At 41.9% G+C, this 18,655-nt stretch overlaps 1 protein-coding gene across 1 annotated transcript in view; it reads right to left on the bottom strand.

The window, feature by feature from the left end:
• Positions 1 to 2,775: 2,775 nt before the first annotated feature.
• Positions 2,776 to 18,655, bottom strand: part of itga3b (integrin, alpha 3b) — a 57,743-nt gene continuing 41,863 nt past the window's right edge. The window contains exons 12-26 of the mRNA XM_024008458.2: positions 17,401 to 17,543; positions 16,609 to 16,755; positions 16,431 to 16,528; positions 15,546 to 15,714; positions 15,355 to 15,429; positions 15,156 to 15,235; positions 14,927 to 15,004; positions 14,655 to 14,757; positions 14,203 to 14,379; positions 9,215 to 9,331; positions 8,929 to 9,042; positions 8,725 to 8,823; positions 8,461 to 8,586; positions 7,897 to 8,060; positions 2,776 to 7,425 (exon numbers count right to left, since the gene is read on the bottom strand). Coding sequence (XP_023864226.1) covers positions 7,950 to 8,060; positions 8,461 to 8,586; positions 8,725 to 8,823; positions 8,929 to 9,042; positions 9,215 to 9,331; positions 14,203 to 14,379; positions 14,655 to 14,757; positions 14,927 to 15,004; positions 15,156 to 15,235; positions 15,355 to 15,429; positions 15,546 to 15,714; positions 16,431 to 16,528; positions 16,609 to 16,755; positions 17,401 to 17,543 — 1,637 coding nt within the window. The 3' untranslated portion in view covers positions 2,776 to 7,425; positions 7,897 to 7,949. The remainder of the gene's footprint in view (positions 7,426 to 7,896; positions 8,061 to 8,460; positions 8,587 to 8,724; positions 8,824 to 8,928; positions 9,043 to 9,214; positions 9,332 to 14,202; positions 14,380 to 14,654; positions 14,758 to 14,926; positions 15,005 to 15,155; positions 15,236 to 15,354; positions 15,430 to 15,545; positions 15,715 to 16,430; positions 16,529 to 16,608; positions 16,756 to 17,400; positions 17,544 to 18,655) is intronic.

Below are 18,655 nucleotides of genomic sequence, written 5' to 3'. Positions count from 1 at the left end.
GTGTTCTGTCACTCATGGGGACACTACGTCACCTCCAAGTCTAAGGGTAGAGCAAGAAAAATCAAGCTCTTTGGGTGCTGCCATAGAGTTACATTAGGAGTGCCCATCCAAGAAGGCTCAAGGTCATTGGCCACAGATAAAATTACGTCAAATCACGTTATATGTACAGTAGTTTTGATTGGACTGATCATGTCAACATCATACTTTCAAAATCTTAGCTAGCAGTCATCCTCATGAATCAAGTCGACAATCTACTGGCAAATCCTTTTTAATCCTTGTCATATGAAGAGAAATAATGAAGAGAAATTATAGATAAAACGTATCGGTGCTCATCGGCCATTGGACATAAACATTATCCAACAAGAAGGAAATCGCAAATTCAACAATGAGCGGTTTGGAAGGAATCAGTGGGTAACTGCAAGCATTGCATAGCAATCACTAGCCTGCTATTCAGTGGAGTGGCTGTGTGGTCCCAAGTCTGTTTTCCTAGTTTAAAATGATAAACATTCAACTTTGGCTGTGCTGTCAATGAAGCATGATTTGTGCCGCGCTCAAAACAACTGCAAAATCTGACTTTAGTGAGTTCAAGACAACTGGGGAACTCAGGAAAAACGAGCTACGACTGGGAAAATAAGTTTTGAACTTTCATCCAACTCGTAATTGTAAATCTGGAACTCGGGCCTCTTACTAGAGCTACGACCTGAAGATCACTGACGTCATCATGATTCTGCTTTTATTTTTATTTTTACAGTTGTCTTGAAAGAACCATAAATCCAGAGAATGACAGACTTTAATGACAAAGACTGATGACAAAATTTGCCCACGAAGAACCGCTTCGCCACCTTCCTGTTCAAGTGAGCACAGCACAACAAGGTGAGTCCAAAAATGTATTGTATGCTGCTGCATAAATTATGTAACATGCCAGGGAGATATGTATACTGTAGCTAAGAAAGTAATACTAAGTGTATGTTGTGTTGTAAGCTGTTAGTAGCCCATGTGCCTCACCCTAATAATTTGGTCTATTTTCACCTCTTAATTTCGCCTACTGTGGTGCACATGTAGCCTTTAACCTGTTTTTGAGAAATGTAATTATCGACTATTGTAAGCGCTTTCATCGTCTGCTTATATGTCCCCTTTATTTATCCTACGGTTCTGACTTAGTGTACAGGGAGAACACTGTAAGAACGGCCCATGTTCTAAATTCTGTCGCTGTACATTTCAAAAGTGCTGAACAAATAGTTATATTGACTACGGACGTCCTAGCTCGCTCATTAATGTCTTAATCGAAATTACGGATTACCTCATCCGCTTGTCGTCCCCTCATGCCATAGTTTGTACATCTCAATTGTCTGTAGAAACCACATTTTTTAACAAGTCAGCCATATCAGCTATGTTTTTTTTAAAGGCAGTAAATGAGGCTAAATGGCTCCGCTGATAGCCAGGTGTATCAGTGGTAAGGCGTTGGGACTGCTGTTGGGACTCTGCTGTTGGGACAGCTTTATGTAGGCCCTAACAGTTTGTGGGCACCGTTTGTCACCGTTCTAGTGCAATTAATGTATTGCTTAGTGATGTGTTGTGTAGTGGCTTTGCTGGCATGCATCCCACATTTGATTTGTTTTGCCCCACCAAGATTTACATGCTAAAATCGCCGCTGCCGCTATACAGGGCGTGTAAGTAAGCATTTCACGGTAAGGTCTACACTTGTTGTATTCGGCGCATGTGACAAATAAAGTTTGATTTGACATCCCCCCCTCCGTCCCCAGCCACTGTGTGAGTCAATGGAACGTCTGTAGCAACGACTACAGATGACCGGTTAAAGAATCTCTTTGCAGAACATCTCTGGTGCCTCAGGTGATGGCTACTGGAGTGGTTACACAACTGTCTGCTGCAGACCAAATGGCACCCTATCCCCTATTTATTGCATTACTTTTGACCAGGGCCCATAAGCAGTGATGGAAAAAGTACCTAATTGTCATACTTGATTAAAGGTAAAGATACCTTAATAAAAAATGACTTAAGTAAAAGTGAAAGTCATCCAGTAAAATAGTACTTGAGTAAGTCTAAAAGTGTTTGGTTTTCAATATAATTTAGTATCAAAAGTAACTGTAATCGCAAAAATGTACCTAAGTATCAAAAGTAAAAGAATAAATCATTTCAAATTCCTTATATTAAGCAAACCAGACGGCACCATTTTCTTGTTTTTAAAATGTACGGATAGCCAGGGGCACACTCCAACATTTAGACATAATTTACAAACGAAGCATGTGTGCTTAATGAGTCTGCCAGATCAGAGGCAGTAGGGAACACCAGGGATGTTCTGTTGATAAGTGCGGGAATTGGACCATTATCCTGTGCTGCTAAGCATTCAAAATGTAACAAGTACTTTTGGGTGTCAGGGAAAATGTATAGAGTAAAAAGTAAAATATTTTCTTTAGGAATGTAGAGAAGTAAAAGTGGTCAAAAAATATAAAAAGAAAAGTAAAGTAAGGATACCCCAAAAATATACTTAAGTAGTACTTTAAAGTATTTTTACTTTAGTACTTTACACCACTGCCCATAAGGTCTGCTCAAAAGTCAGTGATGGAAAAAGTACCCAAATGTCATACTTGAGTAAAAGTCACCCAGTAAAATACTACTTGAGTAAAAGTCTAAAAGTATTTGGTTTTAAACATACTTAAGTATCAAAAGTAAATGTAATTGCTAAAATATACTTAAGTATCAACAGTAAAAGTATGAATTATTAAAAAATCCTTATATTAAGCAAACCAGACGGCACAGTTTTTTAAATTTTTGTTTTATTTACTGATAGCCAGGGGGACACTCAAACACTCAGACATCATTTACAAATGAAGCATTTTTGTTTAGTGAGTCCACCAGATCAGAGGCAGTAGGGATGACCAGGGATGTTCTCTTGATAAGTGAGTGAATTGGACCATATTCCTGTCCTGCTAAGCATTCAAAATGTAACGAGTACTTTTGGGTGTCAGGGAAAATTTATGGAATAAAAAGTACATTATTTTCATTATGAATGTAGTGAAGTAAAAGTAAAAGTTGTAGAACGCCGCAGCCCGTCTGGTGTTCAACTTTCCCAAGTTCTCTCACGTCACCCCGCTCCTCCGCTCTCTCCACTGGCTTCCAGTTGAAGCTCGCATCCGCTACAAGACCATGGTGCTTGCCTACGGAGCTGTGAGGGGAACGGCACCTCCGTACCTTCAGGCTCTGATCAGGCCCTACACCCAAACAAGGGCACTGCGTTCATCCACCTCTGGCCTGCTCGCCTCCCTACCTCTGAGGAAGTACAGTTCCCGCTCAGCCCAGTCAAAACTGTTCGCTGCTCTGGCACCCCAATGGTGGAACAAACTCCCTCACGACGCCAGGTCAGCGGAGTCAATCACCACCTTCCGGAGACACCTGAAACCCCACCTCTTTAAGGAATACCTAGGATAGGATAAAGTAATCCTTCTAACCCCCCCCCCTTAAAAGAGTTAGATGCACTATTGTAAAGTGGTTGTTCCACTGGATATCATAAGGTGAATGCACCAATTTGTAAGTCGCTCTGGATAAGAGCGTCTGCTAAATGACTTAAATGTAAATGTAAAAAAATATTTAAACAGTAAAGTACAGATACACCCAAAAACGACTTAAGTAATACTTTAAAGTATTTTTAATTAAGTACTTTCCACCACTGTCAAAAGTAGTGCACTACGTAGGGAATAGGGTGCCATTTGGTGTGCTGACAGAGAGTTGTGTAACCACTCCAGTAGCTGTCTACTCTCTGTTGACTGAGAAATGCTCTGTGGGCATTAGTTATGCAGGTTGACCACAACAAGAAATGCTCTGCCGCCTACCAAACATTCCACATAACTTCACAATATGAAGCACAGTAATGAACGATGGAAGAAACTACACAAGTAAAATGTTACAATGTAAATGATTCAGGAGAACTGCAGTCATTCAAACAGTCAGTCATTCCATTTGAGCAGTCATAGGGTAACTTACTACGAGAATATGAATACATCAAATCCCGTTGTTCACGCTCACAATCTACAGTACACTGTGTGGTACAGCGTTTACCGTGAATGCAGTCTCCGCCAACGCGGGAGCGTTGCCTTTAAATTCAAATCACGCTGTAACGCTGAATTTCCACAATACGGATTGAATATGGCCCTAAGTGTAGTGTCTGTAGCCCGCTGACATTGCTGTCATGTACAGTAATCAGGCCAAAGACCTATACATTAAGTTCAGTGTTACGACTCCCTCTATATGATTACAACAAGAACAACCGCACTGGCGCTCTACTGTCGTAAACCACACAGTTCAGTGAAATAAATCCTCATTTAGAGAAGTGTTCATCTCTCGTCGGCCATTCACAATTCAAGTGCACTACAACCATTCCATCCCACCACCGAATATTGGCTTGTTTCAAAGATGGAGCATAAAAACAAGCAAGGCACTAGGCTATTCTATGTCTTGCTGGAGTGCTTAGGGGCCATTGTGAGAAGCAGATATGCAGGGGATGGATGGGGTTAGTAGGATCACATACAGTATGTACTGCCATTTCATACCGCAGGTAAACGTTTACTGTCCTGAGTCTTGTCCTGGAGGCAGCTACAAAGTCGAAATTTGCTATATTGTAAAAAATAATGAAAACAAAAATTAGCTTTTTGGTCTTAATTTAAGGTTAGGGTTAGGCATTATGGTTAACAGTGTGGTTAAGGTTTGGGTTAAGGTTAAGTTTAAATTCCAATTTTATGACATTGTGGCTGTGCCAGCTAGTGACCACTCTGCAGAGCAGCCTCCAGAACAAGATTCATGACGAAAAACGCTAATCTGCTTTCATACAACTTATTTTTCTTGTTTCCCTTCTGTAATGTGCTTTCTGTCCATCCAAGATCTACTGGAAACAACGGGGACTTTAAACTCTAACTTTAAACCCTGAAAAAATGCTCTGTCTAAAGCTGTGCAGATACAATTTTCCTGTGTGCAATGCACCAATATTATACTGCTTGATCTTGCACTGGAGAGTACTGCATGCAATCCACAGACCTACAGTGCCTTCAGAAAGTATTCACACCCCTTGACTTTTTCCACATTTTGTTGTGTTACAGCTTGAATTTAAAATTGAATAMATGTAGATTTTGTGTCACTGTCCTACACACAATACCACATCATGTAAAAGTGGAATTAKGTTTTAAAACATGAAAAGCKGACATTTCTTGAGTCAATAAGTATTCAACCCCTTTGTTATGGCACTCTAAATAAGTTGAGGAGTAAACATTTGCTTAACAAGTCACATAATAAGTTGCATGGACTCACTCCGTGTGCAATAATAGTGTTTAATGTGAAGATTTTTGAATGACTACCTCATCTCTGTACCCCACACATACAATTATCTGTAAGGTCCCTCAGTCGAGCAGTGAATTTCAAACACAGATTCAACCACAAAGATCAGGGAGGTTTTCCAATGCCTAGCAAAGGGCACCTATTAGTAGATGGGTAAACATTTAAAGAAGCAGACATTGAATATCCCTTTGAGCATGGTGAAGTTAATTATTTACACATTGGGTGGTGTACCAATACACCCAGTCACTACAAAGATACAGGCGTACTTCATAACTCAGTTTGCCCGGAGAGGAAGAAAACTGCTCAGAGATTTCACCATGAGGCCAATGGTGACTTTAAAACAGTTACAGAGTTAAATGGCTGTGATAGGAGAAAACTGAGGATGGATCAACAACATTGTGGTTACTCCACAATACTAACCTAAATGACAGAGTGAAAAAGAAGGAAGCCTGTACAGAATAAAAAAATATTCCAAAACATGCATTGTGCTTGCAACAAGGCACTAAAGTAARACTGCAGAAAAATTGGCAAAGAAATGAAATGTATGTCCCGAATACAAAGCGTTATGTTTCGGGCAAACGAACACAACACATCACTGAGTACCACATACTAGTCAAGCATGGTGGTTGCTGCATCATGTTATGGGTATGCTTGTCATCGGCAAGGACTAGGGAGTTTTTTTTAGGATTAAAAGAAACGGAATAGAGCTAAGCACATGACCTAAGACACAATACACTGGAGTTGCTTACCAAGATGACATTGAATGTTCCTGAGTGGCCGTTACAGTTTTGACTTAAATCGGCTTGAAAATCTATGGCAATACTAGAAAATGGCTGTCCAGCAGTGATCAACAACCAACTTGACAGCGCTTGAAGAATTTAAAAAATAATTATGTGCAAATATTGTAAAATCCAAGTGTGCAAAGCTCTTAGAGACTTACCCAGAAAGACGTACAGCTGTAATCRCTGCCAAAGGTGATTCCAACATGTATTGACCCAGGGGTGGGAATACTTATGTAAATGAGATATTTCTGTATTTAATTTTCAATATATTAGCAAACATTTCTAAAAACGTGTTTCCCCGTTGTCATAATGGGGTTTTGTGAGTCGATGGGTGAGACTTTTTATTTATTTAATCCATTTTGATTTCAAGCATGTAACACAACAACATTTGGAATAAGTCAAAGGGTATGAATACTTCCTGAAGGCACTGTAAAGTGTCATCACTGAATCCATCTCTTTTAAGGCACTGTTATTGTTCTGTCATAACAAAGTCATCCTGATGATTAATAAAGCTCTGCACAGTTCAAAATAATCTCCCAAACTACTGTTGTAGTGACGTCATCGCTAAACCACTGACAATCAGTGACATTCTAAAACAAAGAGACATGAAAGGAACAGTACATTCACTAAGAATTTTTACAGACTCTCTACAGACTCATTCACCTGATWAAAAAAAAGAAACAGTGACGACAAAAAAACGACTTTGCTCAAGAACTTGCAGATAGATCATATGGACGAAAAATATACATGCAAAGGTATTTTTTTTTTCAGTACTTAAATATGCAGTGGTAGGAAAATAAATGAAATTTACAACCAAACTGGGATTTTTAAACACTCTTTCAATGTACAACACTGATTTCATCAAAATACTTTAAACATTGCAATTTCTGAAACAGAATATTTGGCATATTGCACAAAAAAAGAACAAACAAATATTTTGATGAAATCTACAGAGACTTATACACAGTGGAGAAAGGTTCCAGAATCAATGTGGTCAGTATTCACAATTGGTCTGTGTGCTGTGCCCTCCAAGTTGTGTGACATCCCAAAAACCCTTGTGTCCTTCCGTCACAATGCTCCTGAACACGGGCAGAGGTCAAGAGTTCAGAGTTCAGGGTCATAGGTCAGGGTTTCAGTAGTAGTAACGTTGCATCTCTGTCCAGTTGGTGATCCAGTACTTCTTGTCTGGATCCTCTGGCTGGAAGCCCATGTTAAACTGGTAGCGTTCTTCCTTACGGATTTTCACTCCATGGTACTTTGGCATAATCCGGTAGTAGATGGCCCGCTTGAAGAAGCCAAGCTGTTGAGAAGACAGACAGGTAGACAACACAGCATTAGGGAAAGCCATATTCAAATAGTGTTGAACTGTTTATTTTATGTAAGAATTGGAATATCTGGAGGCTAAACTCAGGAATTAGACAAAGTTAGACAATTTATGTTGGAAATKTATTTTCCCATTGAGTAAAAAAGCGATTGAAGAAGAAAGAGAGTAAAGTCATTCTTCAGAAGAGTGAGAGATGCTGCAGAATAGATACTTAGTAAATACGGTAGAAAAGACAAGTAGAAAATGTTAGGTACAGTACACTATCAGCCTGAAAAAGAAGGGAGACACAAACGCTAGTTAGAATTGACAATGAAGAAGTGTTAGCATGGATCCAAATTCCCCTTCGACACATTACTAGCCAACAACCAACTTCATCCCACAATCTACAAGGCGTTACATCTAGTGTGCTAGACGCTGCCTGCGGCGGAGGCCGGAGGACTGCATTACCCAGGCGCCCTAGTGGAGTGTAGCATGGCCCCTCATTGGGGGCCTCTCCTGTCTCAGTAGTCCTCAGTCAGCCTCTCCGTCTCTGAGGGCTGGCTCTTCATCTCAGCCTTCTGGCCTTTGGCCTCGTACATCTCCCTCCTGCTGGCCCTCCTGAAGAAGCCACACTGGGGGACCACGCGGTACAGTTAGACTGGAGCTACATGGAGAAACTAACGGCTACAGTAGCTAGCGGTTGCGAGCTAGTGCTATTGGGTTTAATGGGGCAGCACTTATACATACTGTAGGCTAGTCGCTAGCAGTAGCATGCTAAAACTAGCGCAGTTGAGTTTAATGGAGTATTACTGATAGGTACAGTATAACATACTTGATACAAACACAGTCAATATAAAAAGGCAGTCACAAATGTAGGCTACATAGAATAATTTATTTTATTGGTGCATTGGAGTAAATGGGATACTATTGCAAGCAAGCAGTGTACAACAGGCATGTCATAACAGGTTTACATTCAAACATGATAGCCACAAATAGTATAGTTATTAATCAGAAAGTCCTTAGGGTTCTCACCTTCCATAGTATGATGCTGATGACTCCTAACAGCAGGATTCCTGCTACCACGGCAACGATGATGATCCACAGGGGAACCTCATAAGGTGTTTCCACCCCAAGGACTGGGTCAATGTCCACTATGAACTGGAGGATGGAAAAGAAAGAAAAAGAGAAAGAAAGAAAGAAAGAGAGGAATATCATAATCAATATCCATATCATCCATAACATACTAAGAATACCATTTGTCTAAATCATCACCACCATCATCATTATGACACTAACCTCTCTGGTCTCATTTTCCATCTTGATGGTGGGGTTGTCCGTCACAAGTTTCAGTGTGGCCTGACCTCTAACCTTAATCCTCAAAGCATTTTTATAGTCCTGCCAAACACACACAACCCAAAAAGGTATGGTCATGACCCTATTCGGATTTGGCAATTTGACCCTTTTGGTCCAAGAGTCTTGCTGTATCGTCTGACCTCTCACCTCTAGCATAGTGCTGTTCCACACCCGTGACCTCACAATGATCTTGGCAGAGGTAGACATGTTGATCAAGGGACAGGTGAACGTCACACAGCGGGCCGTCCACTTCGAACAATCCTTCACAACAAAAACATGGCCAGAATTAGGACCGGACACGAGACACTAGGCTCATCAATGGTGCTTCTAGAGCCCTTAAATTACAGTAAGTGTCTGGATGAGCTTTCATGATCACAGCATCAGAATTGGTAGATCATGGACATAATTAAATTGTCTAATGGCCTGTCCTCACCAGTAGGTAGGTCTCTTTACGAGGAGTCAGCACGGTAAGGACCGCCTGCGGCTCGATGATGCGAGGGTGTTCGCCCTCCACCGCTCGCTTGGGACGTTTGCTCCTGTTCTTGGACAACTGGGGAGAGAGAGACGGACAGGAGAGGAGGAGGAGGAGGAGAAAGAGAGAAAAGGTAGAAGAGGAAGAGACAAAGAAGGAGAGGCGACAGACAAAGAGGCACATTACGTCACGTTACAACAGTAATTACTGGAATGGAAATAAAGACAACTCCTGCTGACTTCTCAAAATATCATTGGCCTTTTCAGTCTATCTTTGTGCAGACATAGGGCTCTCTTCAATCTGTATTGCTGAAGCGTTACAGATTCCGAGACAGAAATGTAAAGGTCATTTCCAATTGAGCCGACATATGCGGCGTTTACCGTGAATGCAGTCTCCGCTAAAGTGGGAACATTGCCTCTACATTTCAATCATGGTGTAAAGCTGAACTTCCGCGGTGCGGATGGGCTCRATTCAATCAGATCTGCTTTACCCGACATCTGCATAGCGATTGTTTTGGTGGTGTCGGAGGTCAAATCCAAAAGCGTCTCCTGGCATTATACCGAAAGCAGACATTGGCTGCTTCGGAGTCGAATTAAGAGAAACCCAATGCAGCCTTGTTTAGAAGTAGGAACACTGGAATGTGAGATGTAATCTACATCTCTATTAGGATGATAGAAACCCTCATCATTTTGTTTATGACAACTTTAACCTCATTATTTCTATATAGCCTACACTTCACTTTCTTGTTCTGAACTTGGGACAGGTGTGCAAGTGGGACAGGTGTGGCACGGGTGTGGCTTCGTGACAATGATCAAGACCCAGCTAACAATTTTAGGGAGTGAGAACATGTTTATTATGTTACCCGTAATGTTCTCTTGATGTTTGAGTGTCCAGTTTTCTGTTAGTTAGGGGAACATTCTATTTATGTTAGCGAAGACCTTCTGAGAACCTTTTTAGCACGTTTTTTGTGTGTGTTAAAGTTAGGAGAACATTCCCTTAATGTCACACAGAACTTATCTAGAACGTGATTACAAAGTTCTCAGAACACACAACACTAATGTTCTAGACACGTTTCATGAGAATGTTGCAAGAAACATTACGAGAATATTCCATCAATGATCCACTAAACACACACAGCACATTCTCCGAATGTAAGATATTGACGTTCTAAACACGTTTCATGGGAACGTTGCAAGAACATTTATTTGCTTCAGTTGTCAGGACGTGGTCCCAAAGAAATATTCTCCCCCTCAAAAAAAAAATTCATTAAACATCACACCTTGTTACTGTTGAAACATAGATCTATTCACAGTTATTTTTGTCAGTTGGCAAGGGATACCTACACACACACAGCGCTACTAACATAGTGTTCTCAACATACATATTTAGAACACATGATTACAWTGTGCATGTTCATTTACACAGTAATTATTATTCAACATGTCCTCACCTGGGATTTGTACTCACAACCTCTTGGTTCACGTCTTTCAGCTCTTCCTGTTACGCCACCATTTCTGTCTCAGTTATCAATTAATTTGACTGTTCTCTTATCATTAATTTGATTGCCTTATTACAACATGTTCTGCATTTCTGCTTAGTTGTCTCATGTTGGTGGGGCATATTAACCTGTTTTAACGCCTGTGACACTTCTTTCTTCAGTGTACTTTTAACAGAGCTGAGATTTACTTCAAAGTGCATTCGCCCTTTTGCTTACGCCTATCAAGCTGTTTCAGATCCACACAAGTGCCTAAGGAGGAGGGCTTAGGGTTTCTTCTGGACGGGCCCTAACTATCCCGGCACAATAAGCACATGCTATTGAGATATCCCTTATTGGGACAGTGACTTGGTTGTTCGTCATTGATGGTGGCCTGGATTTTAGACCCGCTAGTGGAGTCACCCGACTCGAACTTCCTGAGCAATAGATGTTCACGTATTCATTTGGCAACAGTTACAACRCAGCTATCTGATCTAATTCAAATGAGTTTGTCTTTGAAAGATGGGAACTGGTAGAATTCTAGAGAACTCTAGACCGTATTTGTTAAATCCACACAACATATATACTGTGTAGAACAACATGCGTCTCTGATAAGGAATCCCATCAGCCTCTCGTCACTGGATTTCGATCTGTAACACCCCTAATTGGTTGCTGTAAGGCGGCTCAGGAGGTAGTGTTGCTTCTGAGAGAAACATACCTAGAACACGGTTGCCATGTTGTCAGAATATCAGAAATGTGTATATTTACAGTAGCATGTCTGTACTTTCTCACATTTGCAATTCAAGCAATGATGATGCCAGTTATACCAACAACAATACACAACACAGAGTTCCATCTCCAAGTTTTAATGTGGAAAAAAATAGACAAATTGCAACAGAATCACTTGAGACCAATGTTGGGGGTAATATATTACTTACAGTTGTATTACTTTTATTTGTAGGACTGATATAACGACTTCATGTCTTCAAATACTGTATTATTATTACAGTTACTTTTTCAAGTAAGCCATATATTACTTTCAGAAACATATCTCTACCGGCGTGTTATATATATTTTTAAAGCTTTGTCTCATACTAACAGAGTTAATCGAGGTGAAAGAGAACAACATTTAAGTAAAATGCAAACTCTGTGGCCTCCTGAGTGGTGCAGTGGTCTAAGGCACTGCATTGCAGTGCTAGCTGTGCCACTAGAGGTCCTGGTTTCGAGTCCGGGAGACCCATGGGGCGGYGCACAATTGGCCCAGTATTGTCCAGGTTAGGGGAGGGTTTGGCCGGCAGGGATGTCCTTGTCCCATTGCGCACTAGCGACTCCTGTGGCGGGCCGGGCTCAGTGCACGCTGACACGGTCGCCAGGTGTATGGTGTTTCCTCCGACACATTGGTGCGGCTGGCTCCCGGGTTAAGTAGGCGTTGTGTCAAGAAGCAGTGCGACCTTCGCCTCTCCCGAGTCCGTACGGGAGTTGCAGCGATGAGACAAGACTGTAACTACCAATTGGATACCATGAAATTGGGGTGAAAAAAGAGGATGCAAACTCTGAAGGCAGCATTGATCTCTTCGTCCAGAAACATTAAACCTGAAAACACATCAGGAGGTCGTGCACAGAGACACAAAACTGGTAGCCAAAGTTCCAGAAATGTGTGAAAGAGGAGATATCTATGCACATTATAGTAATAAACAAAGACGCATGAATAATATTTCCATATAAACAATCCAAACGTCTGATAAATGCAAATCAAAATGCCAATAATGACATTAATGGCTAGAATGTGAGAGTAGGGTGACTCCTCTAGTAGGTCTCAAGCCCAGGCAACCAGCACCAATGACGAACGCCCTAACCACGGTCCCAATAAGGGATATCTGTCACGGGTCCCCCCCCCCGGTACTGCTGCTCATTCCGTTCACACTGAACTGGATTCATTACCACTGTCTTGTCTTATTACGCACACCTGGTTCCCATTTCCCCCTGATTAGTATGTGTATATATGTTCCCCATTGTCCTTGTCGATTATTGTCCCAAGTCTGTTGGTCTTGTGAGTACCTGTGCTCTGTTGTATTGGCTTTCATGCTGCGTGTTATTGTGCACTTGTGTTGACGGGTCTCGTCCCCCGAGGTTTACACCTCGCACTTTTGTTTTGGTGTCATCCCTGTGTTATATAAATACGTGTTTGTTTGGTTACATCCCTGTGTTATATAAATACGTGTTTGTTTGGTTACATCCCTGTGTTATATATAATACATGTTGTTTGGTTACATCCCTGTGTTATATAAATACGTGTTTGTTTGGTTACATCCCTGTGTTATATAAATACGTGTTGTTTGGTTACATCCCTGTGTTATATAAATACCTGTTTGTTTTGGTTACATCCCTGTGTTATATAAATAACTATTTGTTTTGGTTACATCCCTGTGTTATATAATACTGTTTGTTTGGTTACATCCCTGTGTTATATAAATATGTCTTGTTTTGGTTACATCCCTGTGTTATATAAATATGTCTTTGTTTTGGTTACAACCCTGTGTTATATAAATATATCTTTGTTTTGGTTACAACCCTGTGTTATATAAATATATCTTTGATTTGGTTACATCCCTGTGTTATATATATACACGTGTTTGTTGTTGGGCTTCGTCCCCGTTCATGTTACTTTATTTGGTGGAGAATTAAAACCCTTATTATGTATTCCTGCGCCTGTCTCCTATCATTATACAGCATGACAATATCTATAGGGAATGTGCTTATTGGGCCAGTATAGTTAGGCCCTGACCAGAAGAAACCATGACCCCTCCTCCCTAGGCAATTGTCATCTGATTGGCTCAACAACAGTAACAAGATGTGATGTGTAATGACATTTTGGGGGGAAACATGAATGTTCTTGCAACGCTCCCATGAAACGTGTCTCGAACATTAATATCTTATATTCTGAGAACATGGCAATCACGTTCTGGGTAACTTCTATTTGACATTAAGGCAATGGTCTCTTGGAAACATTCCTTGCACATCATGGAAACGTTCTCATGAAAATGTTAGTTCATGACCTAATGGGAACTATTATGGGAACGTTCTCTAAAGTTGTAGAAACCTTTGTTGTTAGCTGGGGAGCAGCTGCTCACCGATTTGACAGCTCCAACATAGTTACACCTGCGACACCGCCAAAACATCAGCTATGCGGGTGTTGGCTATCACTGGTTAACGGTTGAACTGATTGAATCTAGGCCATAATGAACATTTAGCCTCTTTTAGACTTGTGAGTCAGGTTCAAGTGTGGTTTAATTGGGTGTTTTGTTCCAAACAGTACTCCCTATTGCAAATATTACTGATTAACTGTGGGTKTAAACAGAGATTGAGGAGTCCTACTTTAATCATATTTTTGTAACACACTGGTCCCAGTTGGCCATAGAGATACAATATAATTCGGTGGCCTGTATAGAGCCTCAGAAAGACTCTGGTAACTCACTGTGAGGTTGAGAAGATTGATGATGTCCCCTGGAGGGACACAGTGGGTCTCAGTTGTCCCCTTGGTGATGATCTCAGTCAGGTAGAGAAGCCACTTCCCACTGGTCACCTCGAAGGGCCACTCAAACTCTACGGCCAGGGTCCCCAGCGCCCCCAGAGGCTCTCCCTCTACTGACACCTGGTGGTAGCAGGGTGGTATCAAAGTCACCACAGGACAGACACATGGCAACAGGGCAGATATCGATATAGAAATACAATGTATRCAGAGCTGACAGGATTCCTCATTCTGTGACAGCCAAGCATGTCTGTTCTACATAAAGAATTGGCAAAGTCTTTCCATCCACATATTACCTCACAAAACTGTTACGCCTACAAGTACAGGTCAGAATGTAAGGGAAACATTACTCACKAGCCCACAACATGGCTGGCGTTAGCTAAGTGTTGGTGTCTCACCTTGAAGGTGTATTCCACAAGACTGCCCACGTCACTGGTGGTGTTCATAGCTGATTCTCCCATCACCTCCCCGCTGAAGTAGGTCTGGACCAGGGGATTCTCTCTGTTTAGAGAGGGGGAGGAGAGGAAGAAGAAGAAGAAGAAGGATAAGGGAAGGGGCCAACAGAAGTTAGTTGGCTACAGTGTTATACCTCCTTATCCATTTTGAATGCATCCAGGCACACCGCGTGGCATCAGGACAACAAGGAACATGGGTCTAAAGTTCCACTTACACGGAGAAGGAGGTCTGGATGGAGGTCTCTATCAACAGGACCACAGACACAGGGTACAGGTCATTCTGCTCACTCAACCTGGGGAAACAACACCGACACAAGTGTTTATTCAGCTAGCCTATCCACTTAACCCTATTCATATTTCAACCTTGGACATAAAGACTGACCGTTGCCAATCTGATAACGAGTTCACGATATAGAGCGACGACAAATGTCTCCCGTTACTCACGTGGACAACAGCAACTGAGACTCAATCTCCCTGGTTTGGAGGTTGATCCCGGTTGTTTCAAAGATGAGCTGCAGAGAGACCTGCGAAACCCCGGGATGGTCATAAGGTTTGAACTACCGCCAATCAATATTCCAATAGGTTCAAATCAATGATGTAATGCACTGTATAAATTATACGTGGAATAACACTGTGGCCTTACCTTCTCATTGCTCCTCAGTGGATTCCCCAGCTCACACATAACATTCTCTCCAGCACGGCATTCTACACCAGTATCCTGCACATAATATAGGTATGGTACTACTATCTGCATGTACAGGACATACTGCAGTTAACGGATGAATTTCAAGTCAACAGCCAGAATTCCCCTCTGTCACCCTCTGGTGGACTTACATGGGAGCGCACGCCAGAGTAACGGAGCGTGGAGGGGGTGGAGATGTTGAGCATGGCCTGGTGGGCGTCCTCAGCTACCTTCCCAGGGCCTGGCACGTTAGTTATCTCCACAAGTAGCACCACCTTTTTCACGTTATTGCTGTACTGCAGCAATTGGCGGTTCCCCTGACTGCGTACAAACAGAGAGCAAGCATCACAGTTCATGCATTATTTATTTAGCCTTTATTTAACTAGGCAAGTCAGTTAAGAACAAATTCTTATTTACAATGACGGCCTGCCCCGGCCGACACTGGGCCAGTTGTGTGCCGCCCTATGGGGGCTCCCGATCACGGCCGTTGTGATACAGCCTGGGATTGAACCCGGGTCTGTAGTGACGCCTGCGCTACTCGGYCCCTTAAATTGTTAGGGGCCATGTACAAAATATTGCACCAGAGAGAGATCATGTTGAATCTGAAGCACTGTGGTCCACGCCGTTTTTCTTGGAGGTCTACCGGGGGTCACACTATATTTGGATAGTCCATCTGTAGACGCTCTACAGATGGTCATACTATCAACAAACTATCTGTTGATGAGCAACTGACTATCTGTCGATAAGCAACTGCTTCCTGAAGTTAGGTTAGGGTTATAGGGTAAGTTTTAGAATACGGGTAGGGTTTAGGTTAGAGTTAGGGTTAGGGTTAGGATAATGGTTAAGGTTAGTAGATAGATAGTCTGTAGAGTGTCTACACGTGGACTATGCAAAGAAATTGTCATCATCTATTCTACATGATTGGGGCTTGATCAAGTCTCGATTAATTCAATTCCAACTTACAGTTATTAGAGTAAACTTACTTGTCAACGTATTCAGACATGTTTTACATATCTTCCTCTGTGTTTGCCACATACCTGGGGTAAGGCTTCAGTAACTCGTTAGCAAACGTAGCTGTTAGCTGCAGGTTACTGGTGCACCTGTTGTCTGAGCCACACTCCTTCTGGAAGTTGATCTGCAAAGGAGGAGAAAGAGTTCCAAAACGCACTCGTCACTACATACTCAATGGAATTATTCCTAAGTCAGTAACCATACCTCTTTCCTCTCAGTCACTTTCTGTTTGTGGCTCAGTACAGGGTAGGAGTCCAGGTTCTGCAGGGCCTTTCTAACTTTGGGTTTCTGCTCATCCAGGGACACGTTGAGGGAGAAAACCACCGGCTCCAGTTTGTCCCTCACAGGATCCTGGAGAGGATGATACAGATGAGTGTGTGTGTGTGTGTGGTCATATATATGTGTGTGTGCCTGTGTGAGCAGTCATATACAGTGCACTTGGAAAGCATTCCGTTTTGGTACCCTTTCCCAGATCTGTCCCTCGGCACAATCCTGTCTCGTAGCTCTACAGACAATTCCTTCGACCTCATGGCTTGGTTTTCGCTCTGACATGCACTGTCAACTGTGGGACCTTACATAGACAGGTGTGTGCCTTTCCAAATCATGTCCAATCAATTGAATTTACCACAGGTGGACTCCAATCAAGTTGTAGAAACATCTCAAGGATTATCAATGGAAACAGGATGCACCTGAGCTCAATTTCGAGTCTCATAGCAAAGGGTCTGAATATTTATGTAAATAAGTAAATCTGCTAAAATTCAAGAAAACTGTTTTTCGCTTTGTCATTATGGGCTATTGTGTGTAGATTGATGAGGGGGAAAATTTTAGAACAAGGCTGTAACGTAACAAAATGTGTAAAAAGTCAAGGGGTCTGAATACTTCGCGAATGCACAGTATGTGTGTGTGTGTGTGTGTGTGTGTGTGTGTGTGTGCGTGCGTGCGTGCGTGCGTGCGTGCTTGCGTGCGTGCGTGCGTGTGTGTGTGTGCAGTATTTACCTCTAGTCTGAGCTCCAGCACCTGACACTCGGTCTTGGGAGATGGCATAGTAAGGAGGCCTGTGTAGGTGGCAAGCTTATTGACAAGGAAGAGAACTCGAGGGCTCCGGCGATGCATGTCGGCTTCCACTGTGTACTTCACCACTGCAAAGGGAGGAAAAACAAAAGTAGTTAGATGTACAGCCATACTTACAGTACATACAGTACATTCCCCTCCATACTGTATGTATTTAGACAGTGTAGCTTTTTTTCATTTTTTTCGGCTCTATACTCCAGTTTCATATTAGGGGACATTATAGCATGTCAGCTTTTAGTTGAGGGTATTTTCATACATAAAGTGTATCTGTTTTACAGTTTAGAAATGAAAGCACTTTGTGTTTCAAGTCCTCCCCATTTAAAGAAGTCATAAGTACATTTTTATATTTTAGCAGATCTTATCCAGAGCAACTAGGGTTAAGTGCCTTGCTCAAGGGCACATCGACAGACTTTTCACCTACCCGGCTCAGGGATTCAAACAAGCAACCTTTCAGTTACTGAACCGACGTTCTGAACCGCTAAGTTAAATTCACTTCTAATGTATTCAAAAGCATATTATTGGGTCCCATATTGCTTGCATGCAATGAATACATCAAGCTTGTGACTCTACAAACTTGTTGGATACATTTGCCCAGTAGGAACACAATGGTGAATACTGTCTTGTGCCATTTTCAAGTCACCTTTATTTTAAGTAAGAACAGAATATTTTTTTGGACACTTTATTTACAGAGTAGAGTGGGAGATGAAGTTGGAAGGGACCACACTGGGATTGTACTCTGGTCTCCAGCTGGGAGTCACATAACTGCATGAAGTTGGGACCACAGCTCCACACTAGCAGAAGGTTCTGAACATTTCTCCATTCATGTGAATGCTACCATGATTATGGATAATCCTAAATGAATCGTGAATAATGATATGTGAGAAAGTTAGATCGTACCCCAAAATGCTAACCTCCCCTTTGTTGGTAACGGTGAGGGTGAAGTAATGTTATTTTGAAGCCTCTGAACAGCATCTGACTAATCATTATTTATTAATAACTTTTTAAATCATGGCATTACCAGTTTCAAATTTTTACCCCTTTTTTTTTTAGTTACAGTCTTGTCTCATCACTGCAACTCCCGTACGGACTCCAGAGAGACAAAGGTTGAGAGCCATGCATCACACAACCAAGCCACACTGCCCACCCAGAAGCCAGCCACAACAGCCACCCACAACAATGT

This window comes from Salvelinus sp. IW2-2015, linkage group LG18, assembly GCF_002910315.2.
Source record: "Salvelinus sp. IW2-2015 linkage group LG18, ASM291031v2, whole genome shotgun sequence".
Taxonomy (NCBI): Eukaryota; Metazoa; Chordata; class Actinopteri; order Salmoniformes; family Salmonidae; genus Salvelinus; species Salvelinus sp. IW2-2015.
The sequence above is the reverse complement of the archived record's forward strand: the minus strand, read 5'-3'. Positions and strand labels throughout refer to the sequence as shown.